Raw genomic sequence first — 19,828 nt, 5'->3', positions numbered from 1 at the left:
ACCTACAGCACAACAAGCAGCTAATGTGCAGAATAATGTGTCCAGGTTCAGAGACATATCTGTTTATTTCTAGGTTAGGCTTGTCACATGGACAGGAACAGATGGGACCATTTGGTAGATTATGTTTTTTTTGTTTTTTTATAGCATATACACCAACTGTGTTCTTTGAGGATGATCCAACTGCATGTTCCAGGCTTTTGGAGCTGCTGTGGAAAAAGTACAGAAAAAATGTGATTTATAACCTAAAACGGCTGCTGAGTCAATAACAATACCACAGCAGTTTTTTTTTTATCTTACTAACACTGTTTTTTTTTTGTTGTTGTTGTTTTTTTTATTCCACCCAGCAGATATTATAGATGTAGAACATTTGTTATCCTTGACTCTCATCCAGGCTGCTAGTGTTTTTCTTCTTGTTGTTGGCCCCTTATCTTCCCCCCTCAGCGCCGTATCTCACATCAACCTCTAGCTGTGTGACTGTCCAAATACTATCTTTTCTAAGGCTTGGGTTAATTCTGTCCTATCAGCTGAAGGATCAGGTAAATGATTTGATTTGCTGGACAGACTATCTGATTTTCTCCAAGGCCTGTGGCTGCATTAACCCACGGGGGACAGAGTGAGGAGGCGGCATTGATTCATTCAGCTAGGGGTTCACACCTCTGTGGAGAGGAGACGCATAAACCTACATAAATACAGAAGGATGTCCTCCTGCATAACCATAAAAACACACAGTAATGGGCTAATAAAACCATGAAGCATGGTTGTATTCTCAGTTAAGTATATTTTCTACTGTTTTCCATAAAACAAAACAATAAGTCCAAATACTAACCTCCACTCTCAAAATCCTCCCTCACACACAGAGCAGTGAGCCTGCATGCCCAGAGGGCTAAATCATTCATCAAACCACATCTCATGCTCGACACAAGCTCTGTATTGTTACTGAAGCTGGTGCTACTGCACTGCAGCAAGATACATGCAGAAATATGTTTATGAAGAAACCTAATAGCAGTGTCATGTTTCCTGCTGGAGCGAAACAAATGTACATGCACAGGCAACGCACACAGGCGTGCAATAAAAATGCCACCGAGGTTTAGATGACTGACATCACCCCCCCCCCCCCACACACACACACACACACACACACACCAACCCCCCTCCACTTCAGAGCTGTAGGCCCATACAGACCCAAAGCTCTCATGGGGTGACTGCCAATCATCAGACAGAGCCTTGAAGGGTTTTGTTTTTTTTGTTTTGTTTTTGATTTTTTTTTTTTATGATGGACCACTTGAGAATACACAGCTGGCCACTTACTTCACATCAGAAGACATGTGTGCACAAGAGAGAGTAGAAAGTAGGTCCACCAATTTCCAGGATGTCGCAGTGAAGTGATTTCTGGTTTGTCTCTTTTTGCATTTTTCTTTCTTTTATTTTTTTGGGGCGGTGTGTTCAGGGTTAGGAAATAGCCAAATGCACACAGCAAAAACAACACACACATACAACAAACCAGCTGGAAGAAGTACATGAGATGGTGCGAGGAGATACTTTGACATACAACACATCTCAATACAGAAAGAAAGAAAGGAAACAGTAAATATCAAAACAAGCATTGGCATTTGTTCCAGTGCTCCCAGAAAGATGAGGAATATTTTGCGTCACTTAGAGCACGATCATTTGCGATCAGCATAACTCCATTTTTACACTCACAGCGTGAAAGGTGGGAACATTACTAGCTGCAAACATTTGGCTTGAGCTTGTGTAAGTTGGAAGCTTGAGCAAAATCCTGAATGTGTTATCATGTGCCACCTGAAGCTTTTTTTTTCTATGTGCGTGTTTGTTTTTCATCTACAAATGTGCCGCATGCATTGGAGTACAGTAGCTTGTGAAAGGTACTGTTTTGACATCGTCTGTGCACATTGCGCAGTTTGCATTCCGGTTTATTTGCCTGGGCGACCACAGCGATCATTCCTGATGATGTGACCCAGATATGCTATGGGATACAGCACATTTGCTTGTCGGTCTGCTGCATGCAATGAGGGACAAATTTGCTTTTGATTGTCCATAGTTGTAGGTAAAAGTAATGTCAGGGTGTACACCATGACATGAGCCAGCAGGCAAATTAGTCAGCTTAAGCATACATCAGATGACTAATAAGGCACCAAAGAGCCAGTGTTATTTGGATTTTTAAAAAAGAAAGAAAGCAGGTGACAGTCTTCTACCAAGAAGAAAACCCTGACTGACTTATAGTCTGAGCTTGTAATCAGATGTGAAGGTGCTAAAAAAGTCAGTCTACCATAACTGAGATGGCCAAAAGCTTGTGGTGTTGCTTTCTTGTCTTAATCTTTCAGGTTCTTTCTTTTCTCTCCTGGAAATAGAACCATGACAAAGACACGGAGCGGTCACAGCAGAGAAATTTCCATCTGCCTCTCCTGCTTTAAACCAATGTGGGGGATGGCAAATGAGGAGGCAGTGGTTGTGTCTGTCAGCTGTGCTCTGTACAGTGCTCGAGCAAGCTTGCAGCTTGCAGGGTTGTATATTTTTGGTACTTGTTCCTCTTCCTGACTTGTGCGGTCAGATCTCTGAGAAATCATGTTTTTTTTTCTTTCTCTAGAAATTAAAAAAAAAAAAAAAACATCCACAGGCTTGCCACAAATGTAAGGAAACAGTGATGCAACAGACTCATATATCCTGCTGAGTAAATGCTCAGTGGTGATGTGTCAGGGTCACTGAGTCCTCCGAAGGCTTGCTGCCCCTGCTGCTGCACACGCTGCTACCGATCATGCATCCTTATTCGGTTACTGTAGAACAGAGGGATGGTCTGCACTGCAGAGTATGTGAAACAGACACAAAACATCACTTTACAGCTGCTGTCAGTCAATCTGACAAGATACTGTAATGTCCTTTGAGGGATGGGGGGCACCCATGCAGAGATGTATTAAGCCGCATGTCATCCACTGTAGCATTGAAATCACTCCAAACCCTGCAAATGGAGGATCTAGTGTATTTGAGTTGATTATTCCCCTCTGGCCTCCTCCTGTCAGCAGCTGTAGCCCTCTATTTCTCCTGTTTGCCTTTCACCCAGTTCACAGGCTGAAGAAGACTCATGTAGTACAGCAGCCCCACCTCTTGGACAGAGGTGAGAACTGCAGGTGAAAGAGGTCCCTGACCAGTGGATTTGCTTGCTCTTAGAGCCTCACGCCTGTAACAGAAAAAGAAAGAAGAAAAAAAAGAAAAGAGGAAGGACACACTAAGCCTCTTTTTTTTATGACAAATGCCCCCCCACCCTCCGCCCCACTGTGTCGTTTCTCACAGACACTTTTGATCTAGGAGTGCTTCATTCACAAACACCTGCAGTGCACAAACACACACACACAGCAACCCCGACAAAGACCGGGAAAATAAAGTGTAGTACACTACAAACACACACACTAAGCGCTGTTTCTCTGGCAGTGCGTGTTTTGCTGGCGTGGCAGTAAAAGGATATCAGAGGGAAGCAGTCTCAGCAGAATCACAGGGGTGCGCTGGGGCGGGAGCTGCAGTGAGATGGAATACATTTTCAATACCAAACACACTCGATCCTCGACGTGTGTGTGCGTAGCCTTTCTAGAAGCGTGCATATATGAATTTCTATCAGCGCAAGTGCACACGTCTTTATGCATATGCACGGACCTGCATGTCCTCTCTAACAGGCCTGCATTCAGCTCAGGATACAGCATGAATCTAGGGCAGCCTGATTAATGGGAGCAGCATGACTTTGGGCCGCACTAGATCTGTGCTGTCTCTCTCTCTCTCTCTCTCTCACACACACACACACACACACACACACACACACACACACACACACACACACACGTAGGAACAGGATATGATGCATTGAACATGAGGGTGGGGCTGGTCTATCCATCTTATCCTCTTTCATCTCTCTGATATACAAATGTGGAAGATCCGCTTTTAGAAGTGAACAGGAAATGGGCCTGTATCAGCACGGGATCTTGTTTTCCCACCATTCTAGGAAAGTTGGCATGAAACCTCAGCTTGAATGGCATCTTTTAATCGCCGTCTCACAGTTTCTACCCAAACCCTTTGGGTGCTAATATATATACAGTACTGTGCAAAAGTTTTACACAGGTGTGAAAAAAATGCTGTAAACAAAGAATGCTTTCAGAAATATAAATGATTGTTTACTGGCCCCAAATGTATTCTGCAGCAGGACAACGACCCCAAACATACAGCCAAAGTCATTGAGAACTATATTCAGCATAAAGAAGATCAAGAAGTACTGGAAGTGATGGTATGGCCCCCTCGGAGCCCTGATCTCAACATCATCGAGTGTGTCTGGGATTGCATGACATCCACAGAAGATCTGTGGTTAGTTCTCCAAGATGTTTGGAACAACCTATCAGCTGAGTTCCTTCAAAAACTGTGTGCAAGTGTACCTTGAAGAATTGATGTTGTTTTGAAGGCAAAGGGTCACACCAAATATTGATTTGATTTAAATTTCTCTTTTGTTCATTCATTGCATTTTGTTGATTGATGAAAATAAATGATTAATACTTCCATTTTTGAAAGTATTCTTTATTTATAGCATTTTTTCCTCACCTGCCTAAAACTTTTGCACAGTATGATATATATATATATATATATATATATATATATATATATATATATATATATATATATATACATGCAGTGACACAAAGCACCGGGTCAATCGTGCATTTGTGCAGAGAGAAACGAGGATGGGAGAACAGGCAGGAGAGTCACGCCTTAGTTTGTGATATGAAGATAAATCAGCCTCTGTCGCCACCTGCTGTCTAAACAGCGCAACTGCCTGAAAGTCAATCCTTTTTTCCTTTATGGAGAGATTTAACCTCTTGTCACTCACATCGTAAAACCGAAGTCTAAAAACAGAAAGATTACTGTCAGAGCTTATTATAGCCAATAAACAGCTCATCATGAGGAAAGCAGTGAAGTCATTAAGAGACACAAAAAGGCAGCGAAAAGTCATGTGACATTTAGAGACTGTCCTTACTGTGAGACTGACTGACCTTTATAGTCACATTACTTTACACACAGTCAGCTCAAGCAAGTAATACTAAAAACAACAAAAACAGGTCAGCGTAAACCCCCGAAGCACCAAACAGCAGAGATACTGATGCATTTAAACAGATCATACTCAGATGCAAAAGCATCCTGTTACAGTCTGCAAGTACTGTGCATTAAGTTTAACTCAGGCACTATTTTCAGAATCTTCTAACATTAAATGAGATCGAGGTTTCATTGGTTCTCAGCAACACTGAGTCAAATGGATGGGAATTACTGGCAAGGCGCTTTTAATGGGAGAAGCCACAGTGCACCCACCCTCTAACCTAATATACACAACAAATAGCACTTATGGCACTTTAGTGCTTCCTCATGCTAATGAATCACTGACTGACAATAAAAAGCTAAGTAGTAATCTGATTTCTCCACCATCTAGCAACTTGGCTTTAACAGCAGCACTACTTCATAAAAATACAGACCAACAAAAACTGCTTAGAGGTGCATTTCTGTTATTATAGCAGTTACGAGGGAGTCATCCTACAGTTGCAAGCACAGCTTGTTAATGGGGAGTTAACTGGAAAACAGATTGTGATTAGATTTCTAGTTTTAACTCTGGCAATAAAGTACTTCACTGCTGTAACAGCTTGTAAAGGCTCAAGGGCTGCGCACAGCTGAGAGAACGCTGGAAACCGCTTACATTTAGACAGGATGTTTCAGCTTTGCCTTTTTAAGTGTATCAAAATGTAGATCTACAGGTTCTCATTCAGTTTGTTGCCATTTTAGCTTTAAGCTTTTACAGATACCAGCTCATCAAAGCCAAAAACTATGAGCTATAGATCTGAACACTAGCATTACTTTGCTCCATGAATAAAGCATTGGTCTGGTTTTAACTGCTGTATAACTGGCATTTTAAGTCTACTTTAACACTCACATTGTAACAATTTTAGCATTATTAAGTGAAGACTAAGCTGTGTTCAAATGTCATAAAAATGTTCAAGTCATAAAAAGGAAGACAAGTCAGACATCACTTCGGAACACATGTGCACTTTATTGGGATTGTTTAGTCAGTGTACAGGTTGGCCCCACCGGTCTGGCACCCCATGTTTACCCCATCATTCCGAGACACCCCCTTGCCCCACCGCCCCAGGGATGAAGCCTCCCAACGTGGGGGGAGAAGAAGTGGGGTCAGGATGAGGGTTTGCATAACAAAAACAAAAATTAAACAGGACCAAGATTCTTTTAAGGCTGAAAGTACAAAAAACCCAGACATAACTTACATACAAGCGATACTACAACCATGTTAAGTATGCGCCAACCACTGGGCAGCCTTCACAGAGGCAAATACGTATCTGAACAATGCAAGTTAACATTTGGAATCATGTGTCTGAACAATGCAGTTAACAAACATTTGGAATGACTTAAAGAAAAACAAAATGTACATTTTTTTTTAAGCCCCAGATGAGACTGCAGAACCCTGGGGTGTCTTTTTTAAAACCTAGCCAAAAACATTACTGTCTCCTTCATCGTTCCAGTTTTTTTTTTAATCCTGAGTCAAGCGCCAAAAATAACTGAAGCCATGCCAATGAGTTGGTCATCTATTCTCTGCGCCTGAGTTGTGTATGAGAAATGTGTGGTGTGTGGTTGTTTTGCACAGAGCTGAAGTTGTTGGGCGTTTGGTTGGGGAAGGGGAGAAGGAACAGTCTGTTTAGAAGCATTTGCGGTGGACGATGGAGGGGCCGGACTCATCGTACTCCTGCTTGCTGATCCACATCTGCTGGAAGGTGGACAGGGAGGCCAGGATGGAGCCTCCGATCCAGACGGAGTATTTACGCTCAGGTGGGGCGATGATCTGCAGGACAATGAGGCAGAGTGTCATTGGGATGCTTCATTAAATTAAAAAAAAGTGCATTAACTGAACTCTTATGAATGCCACTAGAAGGCAAGTCAGCTCACCTTGATCTTCATGGTGGATGGGGCCAGGGCTGTGATCTCCTTCTGCATCCTGTCAGCGATGCCAGGGTACATGGTGGTACCTCCAGACAGCACGGTGTTGGCGTACAGGTCCTTACGGATGTCGACGTCGCACTTCATGATGCTGTTGTAGGTGGTTTCGTGGATTCCGCAGGATTCCATACCTGAGAAGATACAAGACACCAGTTAGCAAGTGGAACTGCAGGATGCCATAAGGGCCCAGTTTGCATGTGAGGATTTAATAAGTGGTGGATTTCTGTTGGGAACATACCAAGGAAGGAAGGCTGGAAGAGGGCCTCGGGGCAACGGAACCTCTCATTGCCAATGGTGATGACCTGTCCGTCAGGCAGCTCGTAACTCTTCTCCAGGGAGGAGGAGGAGGCAGCGGTGCCCATCTCCTGCTCGAAGTCCAGGGCGACGTAGCACAGCTTCTCTTTGATGTCACGCACGATTTCCCTCTCGGCTGTGGTGGTGAAGGAGTAGCCACGCTCTGTCAGGATCTTCATGAGGTAGTCTGTGAGGTCACGGCCAGCCAGGTCCAGACGCAGGATGGCGTGGGGCAGGGCATAACCCTCGTAGATGGGCACTGTGTGGGTCACACCATCACCGGAGTCCATGACGATACCAGTGGTACGACCAGAGGCGTACAGGGACAGCACAGCCTGGATGGCAACGTACATGGCGGGGGTGTTGAAGGTCTCGAACATGATCTGTAAGGAGAGGGAGAACACATTTTAGCTTTACAAAATTAAAAAGACAAGTCTAGCCTTTGTGACCACTGCACTCACTACATGCATTAGAGTGAGGCTGATTGAAGTTAGTAGAATAAAAGTGCAGAAAGTAAACATTCCTTCACACTTGTGCAAGTAAGTCAATGTCTAATAAAGTGCAGAGCTACTGCTCTCCTAAATAGACACAAGTGCAGGTAAGGCACACAGTCAAGAGACCTGTTGATGATAGATCATCTTATAGAGGAGAGGTCCTGGAGGAGAGGAGGGAGGGGAAGGAAGGAGCAAATGAGAATGGAACAGAAGGAAACCAGGGAGGAGATAAACACTTTGAGGTCTAGCCAAACATTACAAGTGGAAAAAAAAAAGGTGTGTACCTGGGTCATCTTCTCCCTGTTGGCTTTGGGGTTCAGGGGAGCCTCTGTGAGCAGTACGGGGTGCTCCTCAGGGGCAACTCTCAGCTCGTTGTAGAAGGTGTGATGCCAGATCTTCTCCATGTCATCCCAGTTGGTCACAATACCGTGCTCAATGGGGTACTTCAGGGTCAGGATACCTCTCTTGCTCTGGGCCTCATCACCAACGTAGCTGTCTTTCTGACCCATACCCACCATCACACCCTGAACAAGGAGATCAGTTTTAGTTAAAAAGTCAAAAATTACAAAATTTAAAGAAATCATTAAGTGTTTGCCAAGTGATAGCTGAACTAAGAACTTAATGTTAATATCATTAAGTTGAACAATTTTCTTGATTTAGGGCCTGATTTATGACATAAGTCACAATTTAAGGTAACATTAAAAGTAGACATGCGCAGTCGCTAACCTGATGCCTGGGGCGACCGACGATGGAGGGGAAGACAGCACGAGGGGCGTCGTCTCCAGCGAATCCGGCCTTGCACATACCGGATCCGTTGTCAACAACCAGTGCGGCGATTTCATCTTCCATGGCTGAACTGTTAAAGAGAAAAAAAAAGAAAAAAAAAAAAGATTAGCACTCAAGCCTGCGGCCATTCCGCTTCTACTTCCTGTTAACTAGCGGAAGTTCACGAGCTCGGCCGCTAGGAGGAGCTCGTGCCGCACATTCCGAGTAAGCCAGACAAAAGGAAGTGGCGCTGCGTTCTGTTATTACCATATAAGGACATGGTTCGGTTTTGAGCAGCTTTGCGGCTACCGGCGCGTGGCGCGACGCCAGAGCGGCAACGCACGGCGAGAAAAAAAAAAGGAACAGTCCACATTACAGACTAGCCGACAGACCACTCCCTTCGTTTTACTATCGTTACAACCAGCGCCCTCCCACTGTTGCTTAATCACGCTCGCTTTTATGAACCTTCCAAGTCCTTTGAGCGAATATCACTGCGTCATGCAGCAGCAAACTCATTCATTGCACACCACGAGACGTTTAAAAACTCTGCAGGTTTAAAAAAGATGAAGTCTGCGATTACTTAATATTGAAGCTAGTTTATGAGAAGGGAAGTTGCATAATGAACTTATGCCGACTCATGAACGGTCACAAGCGCTTGACTGGTGATCCATTTCCTGAAAGCCACGCCTTTTCTCGGAGTGGACGATCAGGCGATTGATTTGCAATTTCCTCATTTCTTTCTTGTCACATAAGAAAAGACTAAACAGATCAGGACATTCATTCACTTGAGCTATTAATCAGTTTATCACCTTTAAGAAAAGAAAAGCTAGGCCTTCTATCTTTTTACTGCAAGCCTTATAAACTGACACCAGATTAGGTTAAATAAAAAGAAAGTAATTCAGCTTTTAAAAGCGTGTGTGGGAGTATCCAGGATAAACGAGAGAGACTTAAAACTGCAACTGCTGCAAATCTAAAGGGCGTGCTAGCATGATGTGGCTAGGCTAATATGCTAAAGTAGGTCACACCCCGCCGCATCGGGCGCACAAAGGGAGCAGCCGGGAACCAGACAGCCTCAACTCGGAAACCCGCTTCAAAGTATCCTGCCTGGGATCAAATCCCAAGTGTCACCACAATCCTACAAAAAAAAAAAAAAAAAAAAAACCGTGCACGACTACACGGTGACAAACACCGGTTTTAGCGCAACCATTAACTCATAGGACGCCATTTACTAGAAGCCGGCTCCATCCAAAAGCACCTGTGAATCGCAGCAGCAGCGCTAATGAACTTGTCTGCAATCATAACCGTTCCTCGTTTTAAAAAAGCCAAGCACAAGATACAGATACTGCTGTTTAACAATCAATACAATTCTTGCGAAGACAAAGAACCGCGTGGTCCCCGACGACAGTTTGCATTAAAGTGAATAAATTCATCCATGTTTACATAAAATAAACAAATCAGCTCGTTGTTTACTTAATAAACATCCTAAAATAAGAATCTATAAATAAGGATTTCTCCGTCTCCTTACCTTTGGGTGGGGGGCTTTTCGCTTTAAGGGAAACGGTTTCAGGCAAATGATATCCCGCACAAGCTGTGAGTGTGACGGCGCTCAGAGTGAATCCGTTAGCTGTGGGCGCTTGTTTTTTATACTCAGTCGGTTGCCTGGCTCTAGCCATAAAAGGTAAACTTTCGGAATTGCGCCTCCTGATTGGTCCGGCGTCACTCACTGGGCACGTCGCGTGCACGCTGTGGTGCACCGAGGGCTCGCGATTCGAGAGAGAAAGAGAGAGAGGGAGGCGATAATAGCAAAGGATTGGAGAAAATAAAAGGGAAGGGATTGCTGTGGCGAGGCCTAGTAAGTCTTAATGTGTAGATATACCGCTGTATGTTCAGGTTAAATGACGTTTATTGTTTATTAAAAGTGAAATATGTCCCTCCTGCACCTGCTCAGAGCAGTTTGTTATAAACATATATGAACGTTAGCAGAGCTCAGCACCCAGGACTCCTCCCTGTGAAGGCTGCAGAGGCCTCAGGCTTTTTTATCAAAAGGCTGTCCTCCCTCCTGGTTATTCAGCCTGGAATAACCTGGCATTATTTGATATTTCAGACATCGAAGTAGGGTCGGGGTGATGCTGAGGTTGCCTCCACTTTGAAAGGCAGATGTGAGCCCAGTGGGAGTCACGACCACTGCATCACCAGGTCAAAAGCTTAATGCACACAGAGCTGTGGAGCTGCCCCTCCACAGCCCGGGGAATGACCAGTTTGCTGTGTGTAAGGCCACCCCCTTCTCCAATGATGCCAGCTGTTTCTTATAAAGTTCATTTATATATCAGGTATGTGTCCTTCATGGCTGTCAGGTGTCCTGTAAATAGCTACCTCTTCCTCTCTGTTTGAGATACAGCGGCATGATAAAGGTGTGTCATTTCAGGGCATAATGGAGGGGGGAATCTCATGCTTGTCTCAGATTTTTATGCTCTGCTTGGTTATTATGGGTGTGATTCCTGCTGATTACTATGAAGCAGGAAGTATTAAAACTCCCTGCTCTATTAGACAGACAACCAGCACTCCCTGCTCTATCAGACAGACGACCAGCACTCCCATGCCTCTAGCTTAATCACTCAGTAGATCTCCTTTGATTGACCTTTATTTAAATTTTTAAAAAAATCCAGGTTTTATTTACCAGTTTCAGATAAAACGCAGAGCCACACACACTGCACCCATTTCCACTTCCTGTTCTTGTGTGAGTAGACTTTAAAACGTGTGATTTTCAGCCTTACTCACTCCCTGAGCAATGGGCCCAATCTAACCCCTGTCACAGACTTATGCTGCAGGGTTGACCTTGGGCCTGCAGGCAGGCAACTTTCCATCCCCGATTCACCCTGTATAAAGGTTTAACATTCAATCATACCACAGTGTGAAGGTTTGAAGGTTTTTCTTTAACCCCACTCTTCCTCTGTGGTCCCCCATTCCTCTCTCATCTATCTCTCATTAAATTCAAACAGCCTGCGCACCAATCCAGCCATCCTTCCATTCATTCATTCATTCATTCATTGCACAAGCATGCAGGTTATAAAAATGGCGAGGTGGCCTCAGTACCATTTAAAGCCACACTCACAGCAGCTCCTTCTCTTCCCCCCCACACCACTTCCCTTTCCTCTCTCAGTTGCATCAACTTTTGTGTATCTCGTTGTTCCTGCTCTCTGTTCTTTGTCATGTTGACTTTAAATGGCCATTTAAATGGACCCTTATAAGCCTCTTTTAAATGAGCTACAGCTTCCTGTAGTGTGAAACGGCGCGGAGTGAGACCTGCACATTTTAACCCTTCTTCCGGCTGAACTTTAATACTTGGTGGTGAAAAAACATGTTAAAAGCGATCAAATCAAGTGTTGGTTTGTGCACAGACTCATGGAGATGCAGTTAGAGGGCTTGCACATGCAGGGAAGAGCGTTTGCAGCAATCAAAATGTCTTCTGGCTACAATTTCTAATTAAATCTCACCTAGACTTCAGTGATGTTGCCTTGAACGCCTAAAGTTTTATTCATGTTTGTTTTATCAGTATTAAAGTTGTATTTCTAATGATTAAAAAAATAAAAAATAAAACAAAAACATGAATCCTGTTAATGGAGGTTTGAACAGAAACCAGAGGGTTGTGTCTCTGTAATGGCGTAAACAGGGATTGGCTGGGAAATGTTTAATCTGGCCTCAGGGTGTGCCTGTGGGATTTTGAATTCACAGTGTGTGTCTATGCAACGCACATACGTGCATAGGTGAGTCATTGTTCCAACCCACAGCTCCAGCCCCTACTTTGATTCAGGGCAAAAGCATTTAAAGGAGGATCTATTGTTTTTTTGTTTAGTTTTGAACTCTACTCAAAAGAAGCTTTCCATCATTTACAGTTCAGAATAATCACTGCTGATGTGAGGCTGGACCTCAGTGCATGCACCCAATGCATTCTCAGTCTTTTAAGCCAACTTTTTTTCTGATTGGTTGCCATCACAAACAGAAGGTATGGGCAGCGGGTGGGCGTGGCTTGTGTGTACCTGACGTGGCCATATTAGGTCATGTCAGGTACACATGATATCCGTTCTGTGACATCATGCAGGGCCAAAAGGATAAAAAAGTGTTAAGCTTGAGCTTTTGCCTCAATATTTGAACCTGTGGCTACTTTTAATATGACATCCACCATCGTAGCGGCGACATTGGCGTCGGAGCTTCTTCGCTCACTCCTGTATAAAGAATCAAAGCGGAGCTCAGGTTGTCAGTCAGCTTGGGCGAGCATGTATTTATGTATGTTTGTGTACAGCTCTCTGGTTGGAAGTGAGAGGTCTCTGGTTAAGTGCTATGTTGTCAACACTCTTCAGTGGGGAATGTGTACTCGCCAAGTGCTTGGAATACTGTCCTGGAAAGCCTCCTCCTCCTCCTCCACCTCCTCTCGTGTATCATAACAGCATGTGTGTGTATGTTGTGTAAGTGCGTGTTTGTGCTTACACCCAGTGTACCAGCCAAAAACAAGCTTTGACCCTGGGCCCCTGCTGCCAAGATCCTTACTGCTATAAAGCCACCTAATGAATTTTTCCGGGGATTTTCCCCCCCAGACGGGAGTTTACACACAGTCACTTGAGGTGTTGTGTATAATAACTATTACTGTGATCACTGGTTTTCTAAATAGACCACTTGTCTAGCTAAGTGACGCTTTAATGTGAGAAGCGAGTGAAGAGTCAGGGAGGGTTAGCTACTAGACATGGAACTACGCCTAAAAAGGTCCATCTTTTCTTTACAGTGTGGATCCGCCACATGACCCAATGAATCTACTGCCAGCAGCCCCGCGCGAGGTCCCGTGTACATGCCAAGTCCGAGCAGTTTTGATGACACAAGGAGGACTCGCACGATATCAGGCAGGTGTTTTTTAAGTTATGGCAGATCCGTGTGTATTATGTAAGCATGCCCACAGGTGATCTCGTTGGCTGTTTTTTTGGCTGAAGCCAGGTATTACCCCGGCCACGTGACGAGTCAATCAGTAACCCAGTGACCGCAGCACCATTTGTGTTTATGTGTTCTTTAAGGGACAGGAGCTAACCATGACCTCGTACTATCTTTGCTGACTCTGCTTTTATGTGTCTGAGTAATTTAGAGCTCACCAGCGAGCTTTACATAGATCTGACAGAGTGTGTCTGTGTGACTAGTGAGAAACAAACAGTGCTCTTTTGCATGAAAACACACACAACCTTGCAAAGTGCACACCAGTCACGTGTGTCTGTGTACACTCACTGTTGGCCAGTGATTTGAAAAAAAACCTGCTGTGACATCAGCACCTCGGGTTTTGCTCTTCAAATAAGGTAAGCAAGTAGTCGTCCGGGAGCGACAACACAGAGCGACGCCACTCCCTGAGTTGCTAAACCCGTCCCACCGTGGCTTCCTGTTCCTCTTATGAGCAAAGATGCCACAAGTTTCCCTTTGCTATCAACTCGGCAAGGCCATTATTGGCTAACTCGCTCGCACTGTAACCTGTTTTGGCTCTGTGTCTACACTCATGTGTCTCTTCTTCCTCTTTCTGTCCCCTTCATCATCAGGAGAAATAAGACAGTCCACACCATGTTTGTGGACATGGCCCTGAGGCTGAAATCAAGGCTTTTTTCTTTGTTTTTTTATTGGTCTGTGTAGGAAGGTTAGAGGAACCACAAAAGGCCTTTAGTTGCTGATGACTAAAGCCGGCTATAGAGGCTGGACAAGAATCATACACAGTTACACATCAGCTGCCTTGAGTCTTACTGTTACTAGACTGCAGCTCAATACAAAAAACATTAGTTGCAATTAGCTTTGCCAGAGGCTGAAAGCACAATGCTGATGTCAGATGAGGGATGGGAAGCAGTGATGGCAAGAGCGAGCGATAAAAGCGATAAAACCCTCAAATGGGATCTTGGTTGAAGCTAAGATGGAAATGGAAGCAGAAGAAGTTGTCGAGAGGCGTCTTAATGTCATCTTGGAAATGCATCCTGTTTGTCCCCCGCAGGAGTTTCATTCTTGGTGCCCTGCAAGTGTTTTGTGTGACAGAGCAGCAGGAAAAGAGGAGGCCAGATTAGCTTCCCGGTTACAAGCTTAAGGTGAATGCAGCTATCCGGGGATTTTCTCCTTTAGATTAATGGCAAAGTAGTTTAAACAAATACTTTGAGTACACTTTCGGTTTCTAAGGACTGATGCCAGCAACAAGTGAGCACAAATATGAGAAATAAGGGAAACCGCAACTGTGGCTCTCTGCAGGAGAAAAGGAACAACAACAGCACCTCTACAGCTGAGTTTAGCTTCAGGGGACTAACTAGTTGCTGTTTTCCACGGTGATCTGTCCTGAATCCCTACACTATGTCCTGTCCACACATGGGCTATTTCCTCAACTGCCAGCTGCTCAGAACTGAGTCGAAAGGATGTTTTTATAAATACAAAGACAAGCTGGCTGTTTTCCAGTTTACACTTTTCCTGCTAAGCTAAGCTAACTGGCCGGCTGCGTTGTATCAAAATATTATTGCCCTTATTTAAAATGTTGCAAATGACTTGTTGGTATATAACCTGTGAAACATATGTCAAACCTACTGTATCTCTCATGAATGCCATCAAGTTATTTTGAGCCACAAACAAGGTTGCTGTCACAAGGCAGAAGCTACAGTCCGTTTTTTGACAAACTGACTTTTACATAGCCTTTATTTATCTGGCTAAGAAGTCTCACTGACATTAAAGTGTTCTTTTTTTAATAGAGGTTAGGTCAAGAGCACAGCAGAAATTACAACAAATATAACATCACAGTTGTATAAGGATATTTTTAGTAGCCAAAAGGGACTGAATTGGTTACTGTGTAGCTACAATTATGCAAAGTTATGAAAATACTTAAAACTGGTAATTCCTTGAGTTATATATGTCAGTATAACTCACTGATAAATCCAGTTGACTTCAGTCTGTTTACCAAAATAAGCAAAGACAGTACACATAAAAAACCACACAGAAACATTGGAAATCACTTTTTAGCACAACACCAGCTCTGGTCTTATATTTCACAGACATCAATGAGGTCTCGTCTATCCAAGTAAACTTCTGGTGTTTGTCTTTCTGTTTTTTTAGAGTCATCTATCCGCCCATTTTGCTAAGCAGACATTTCTCTCCTTTTCCCCTCTCAACACACACCCTTTTGTTTCCCTCTTGTCTTTGCAGCCTGATTAAAAGTGACTGGCTGACCGATTGTTTGCCATCTGTGACTGGTCATAGTTTCAGAGAGGGAAGCCCTATTCACCGTTCTTCCCTAGCCTCGCTCCCTTCCACTCCGCCTCCCTCCCCTTTGCGATGCAGCCAATGGATTGGTCGTCTGCAGCGTCATTGATCCACAGGTCACCGTGGTGACAGTCTGACTCCAAGGCACGGGCCAGTTACCAGCTGTGTGTGTATGTGTGTGTGTGTTGTGCCTGCCAGCTGGCCAGTTCGTGCTTCAATTGGATTAGCTTCCCATTTACGGCCTAAATGGATTCTTAACGCCGTCCCTCCACACCCCCCCACCTCACGACTTCTTAAATGCACTAGCTATAGACACACAAATAATGTACTGACCACGCCCCACGCTGCCACCCTGACAGTATCTTATGTCATTTATCCTAATGCATATATGGTATATATAAATAATGGATGAAACTCTTAAGTGTCTTTTGTGATTCCTGGCATTTTGTGATCCTCAGACGAGTTCATCCCCAGCACTGAGGCTGGTAGTTCAAATGAATGTGAGGATATTTTTAACATTGCAGTTGATTTGACTGTTTGGCACTTCCTGTGTGTTGGACTCTTCAACGAATGTGATTTATATCTGTCAGTTGCAGGCCAGTGCAAGAGTGTCACCCTGGTGTTTGAAAGTCATGTGATTATGACCACTTTTCACACTTTTTTTGGTAAACAAACGGAGTCTCTTTGTAACGGTTGAACAGTTATAATAAGGAGCAGTGTTTTTCTTTCCCCTCTCTCTTTCCTCTCTGCCTCTTCCTGTGCACCCACCTCACTTCCTCCTGTAGCTCTGGGCCCTCATTGGCCCAAATTTCAGGCCGAGGTGCCTTTTAAGGGTGCAATATGTTACTCAGGTAAACTGATGACAAAGCAGTCTCAACCATGAATGGAGAAATGTCAGATGTCAACGCAAAAGCAGCACAGGTAGATGACCTCAAGCATTTGCTATGCTAGAGGTGCAGTTTTTTTTTACACAAAAGTGTAGAAATGCATGCAGGATTGCACACTTTTAGATGTAAAAGCTCATTTGCAGGATATCATTACTGCTGCACAAGCTCAGAAGACTGACAGCTTTAGCTATCTCTGTATCTAATTCTATCTCCTACTCATGCACACACACAATCCTTAGTCAACCCCTGCATGGTGGTGGACCCAGGGAGGCTTAAGTCTCCTCTACCATCTGTCTCTGTCTAATAGGAGGGAGCCTCCTCTCACATTGGCTCGTTTCACCACTTACCAGCCCTCTGATTGGCTTGTGTGGGAATTATGAGCTTCTGACAGGCTGCAGCCATGCTCCCACTTCCTGATCTACCTTACTTCATTGCTGCCCCCACTAAAACATGGCGAGAGAGGTCAGCCACCTACTCACGCCCATGCATGCTCTTTGGTCTGCAGTCCTTGGTGATTGGTTGTTTGCACACTCCTTGCATAACATCACAGCCTGTCCTCTTATTTCTGCATTTCCCAATTCCCTTTAAATCTTCTCCTCTGTTTCATTCTCTGTCATTTACTTCCCCCTCTGTGTCTCCACCTAAATCAAAAGTCAGCTGCTGACCATTCCCTCAAAATAAACGCGTCCGGGGGAATTGTGGCATCGTGCCGAGTCATATCTCGGTCCACACCCTCTTTTCAGCTCTGGAAATCTATCTCCTCTCCTCTGCATAGTAACCAAGCCCACCCTTTCCCATTTGCCACCAAAAAACAAGTTCAGTGCAGCGCTGCAGCATGCACCCAGTGGCCCCCGAATTTGCTGCTGAGTAAAGTTTACGTGTGTCGCTTGGCTTTGTCGTCGTATTGTGACACCTCGCTTTTGTTTTAAGCCGGCAGGGGAGGCTTATGCGTGTGTGCCGGTGGGGTATATTGTTTTTGCACGGGGCGATTTCTGTTCATTTCTGTTTGCAGTTCCCACCCTTCTCTTCTCTCACACTGGCAGTTTGAATGAGCTGCCTGTTCTGTCCTGATTGGCTGCCAGCAGTTGCCATATAAGGGCATAGGCCTGCAGCAGAGGCAGGAAGTGGGGTAAGGAGGAAGTGGAGAGCCGGCTCTCAGAGACCGGCAGCAGAACGTGTGGCTTATGGAGGATTCATAAGAAAATTGCCACACCTTTTCTTTAATCCCTTTTTCTCCAGATTCTCTTTTCAGTTTCTAATCCCTTTAATTTATGACCCAATCATCTCCTCTCCTCCTCTTCGTCTGACATAACGATTCCCATCAATCATCTCTCTTTTCGTCTTTTGTTTTCCTCCGCTTCTCCTCCCTTCTGTCTTAGCATCCCTTTTCCCTGACAAGCACATGTGTGGAGCCGGTCATCCATGGGTACCACCCGCAGTACCTGTGCTTGAAATGTGTGCCCGGAAGCCTCTTAATCACTCACACCAGCGTTTTTTCAGCTTAGTGCAGCATATTAGCTTTACTTTACAAGTGCAGAGCAGAGTCCAGTTGGAACTGGGCAGCAACACATGGCAACAAAGATTTACACGAGTGAAGCGTGACATAACGCGCCGGCGGGAGGCATCAAAGGAGAGCTCTCCGTTTCTTCTGTCCACATCTGAACATCCAGCAGAGATTACAGGGGGAAGGCGAGCGTGGAGGTTCCTGTGCAGACTGAGGGATGTAAGATGGAGGCCGCAGTTTTATTTATAAAGTCTGAATAGTCTCCTGCCACTGCTGTGGTAATCCAGTCTGGATTTATAAAGATAAACTCAAAATCTGCACTTACCCGCCCCCACTCCCAGGACTATGGCAGCCAAGTCAACCTATGAGCTTTGGCAGCCTCCAGGAAGTTTTGAAACTTGAGCTCTAGTGAGTAGCCTTTGTTAAATTTCAGATTTTTGAAGCTTGTCAGGGGACTCGTGTTTGAAAACGTTACCTACTAGGTAGGTGTATGTAAAAAATATCCCTGTGAGCCCAAAAGCTCAGGCCTCAGAGCGTTTGAAATGCTCAGTTTTACACAGTTATTTCTACTAAAGCTCTGTGTGATATTACAAATGTGGGCACAGCAGCCCCACCTACCCGCTGTTCAAATCTTCTGTTTTACGAGGGGCAGCCAGTCAGAAGACAGCCAGCTTTAAAGGTTCTGGGAAGAGAGGGGCTTATTTCAGACAGATGATCAACTGAGGGCCTGCTTTAAATGAGGATCAATTTGAATGGCGACTCATGCAAAGCTACCCTTACAGAGTCCAAAGGAATGAATGAGTTCTTGAGAAGGAGCACTTCTTGGATTTATCCCACTTCTTTACAGGCTTAAATAACAAAAACAAAACTCCAAATCACTCCCTTATTAAATGAATGAGCTGAAAAGCAACATAACAGGGCGCCTTTCGTATGATTTAAGTTCATTGTCTGATTTATAGCGGGATTAATGATCAATAAATAAAATGGGCTTAATTAATGTTTTCATTTGTTACATAAAGTTAAACGTTTTTTCAGTTACAATGGGTACACTATTATGATCCAGGTGTCACGCAATGAAGCAGTTGGCCTGAAACCCTGGGGCGGTTGGAGTCTGGTAATACCTGCAAAGTGACTGTGACAGAGAGGATGACAGTGCTGCCAGTCTGATGTCACAACTCCTGCAGCACTTTCATCCATCTCTGCGGGGTTTGTTTGTGTTCGGGTTGGAGCGTGAGGTATTTTAGAGTACATTTTGAGTGCATTCTTCATCGGTTTCAGTGCCAGAGTGCGTATTCCGTGTGACCTGGGTGTGTATTAGTGAAGCCACACCCTCTTGTTAAGACTGACGTCCATAAAAGGAGATCTTTAAGTTTGTCACATGACAACAATCTGAGGAATGCAAGTCACATGGGATGCCATCTCAAGGAAATCAGCTTCACCCCCTAAGGACTGTGTTGTGTGCGTGTGCGTGTGTGTCTGCGTTTGTCTTATTAGTTATGTGCTCTGTGTAGACACATGATGTATCAGTGTGTTACTGATGAACAGTGCTACTCTGTGTATTTTAGTAACTTTCCCCTTTCTTTGACTTCATG

At 44.4% G+C, this 19,828-nt stretch overlaps 1 protein-coding gene and 1 long non-coding RNA gene across 2 annotated transcripts; one reads left to right on the top strand and one right to left on the bottom strand.

Moving 5' to 3' along the window:
* Positions 1-6,065: 6,065 nt before the first annotated feature.
* On the bottom strand, positions 6,066-10,265 carry actb2 (actin, beta 2). The gene is made up of 6 exons (XM_031749543.2): positions 10,120-10,265; positions 8,556-8,685; positions 8,114-8,353; positions 7,280-7,718; positions 6,991-7,172; positions 6,066-6,886 (listed from the first exon to the last, which is right to left on the bottom strand). The coding sequence occupies exons 2-6, from the start codon at positions 8,676-8,678 to the stop codon at positions 6,743-6,745; spliced, it is 1,128 nt and encodes a 375-aa protein (XP_031605403.1). The 5' UTR covers positions 8,679-8,685; positions 10,120-10,265; the 3' UTR covers positions 6,066-6,742.
* Positions 10,266-10,387: 122 nt separating this feature from the next.
* LOC120439808 lies at positions 10,388-13,488 on the top strand. The gene is made up of 3 exons (XR_005612785.1): positions 10,388-10,446; positions 10,699-10,924; positions 13,372-13,488. It is a non-coding gene; the product is annotated as an uncharacterized LOC120439808 (long non-coding RNA).
* Positions 13,489-19,828: the final 6,340 nt, after the last annotated feature.

The sequence above is a fragment of the Oreochromis aureus genome, linkage group 4 (genome assembly GCF_013358895.1).
Source record: "Oreochromis aureus strain Israel breed Guangdong linkage group 4, ZZ_aureus, whole genome shotgun sequence".
In the NCBI taxonomy this organism is placed as follows: domain Eukaryota; kingdom Metazoa; phylum Chordata; class Actinopteri; order Cichliformes; family Cichlidae; genus Oreochromis; species Oreochromis aureus.
The sequence above is the reverse complement of the archived record's forward strand: the minus strand, read 5'-3'. Positions and strand labels throughout refer to the sequence as shown.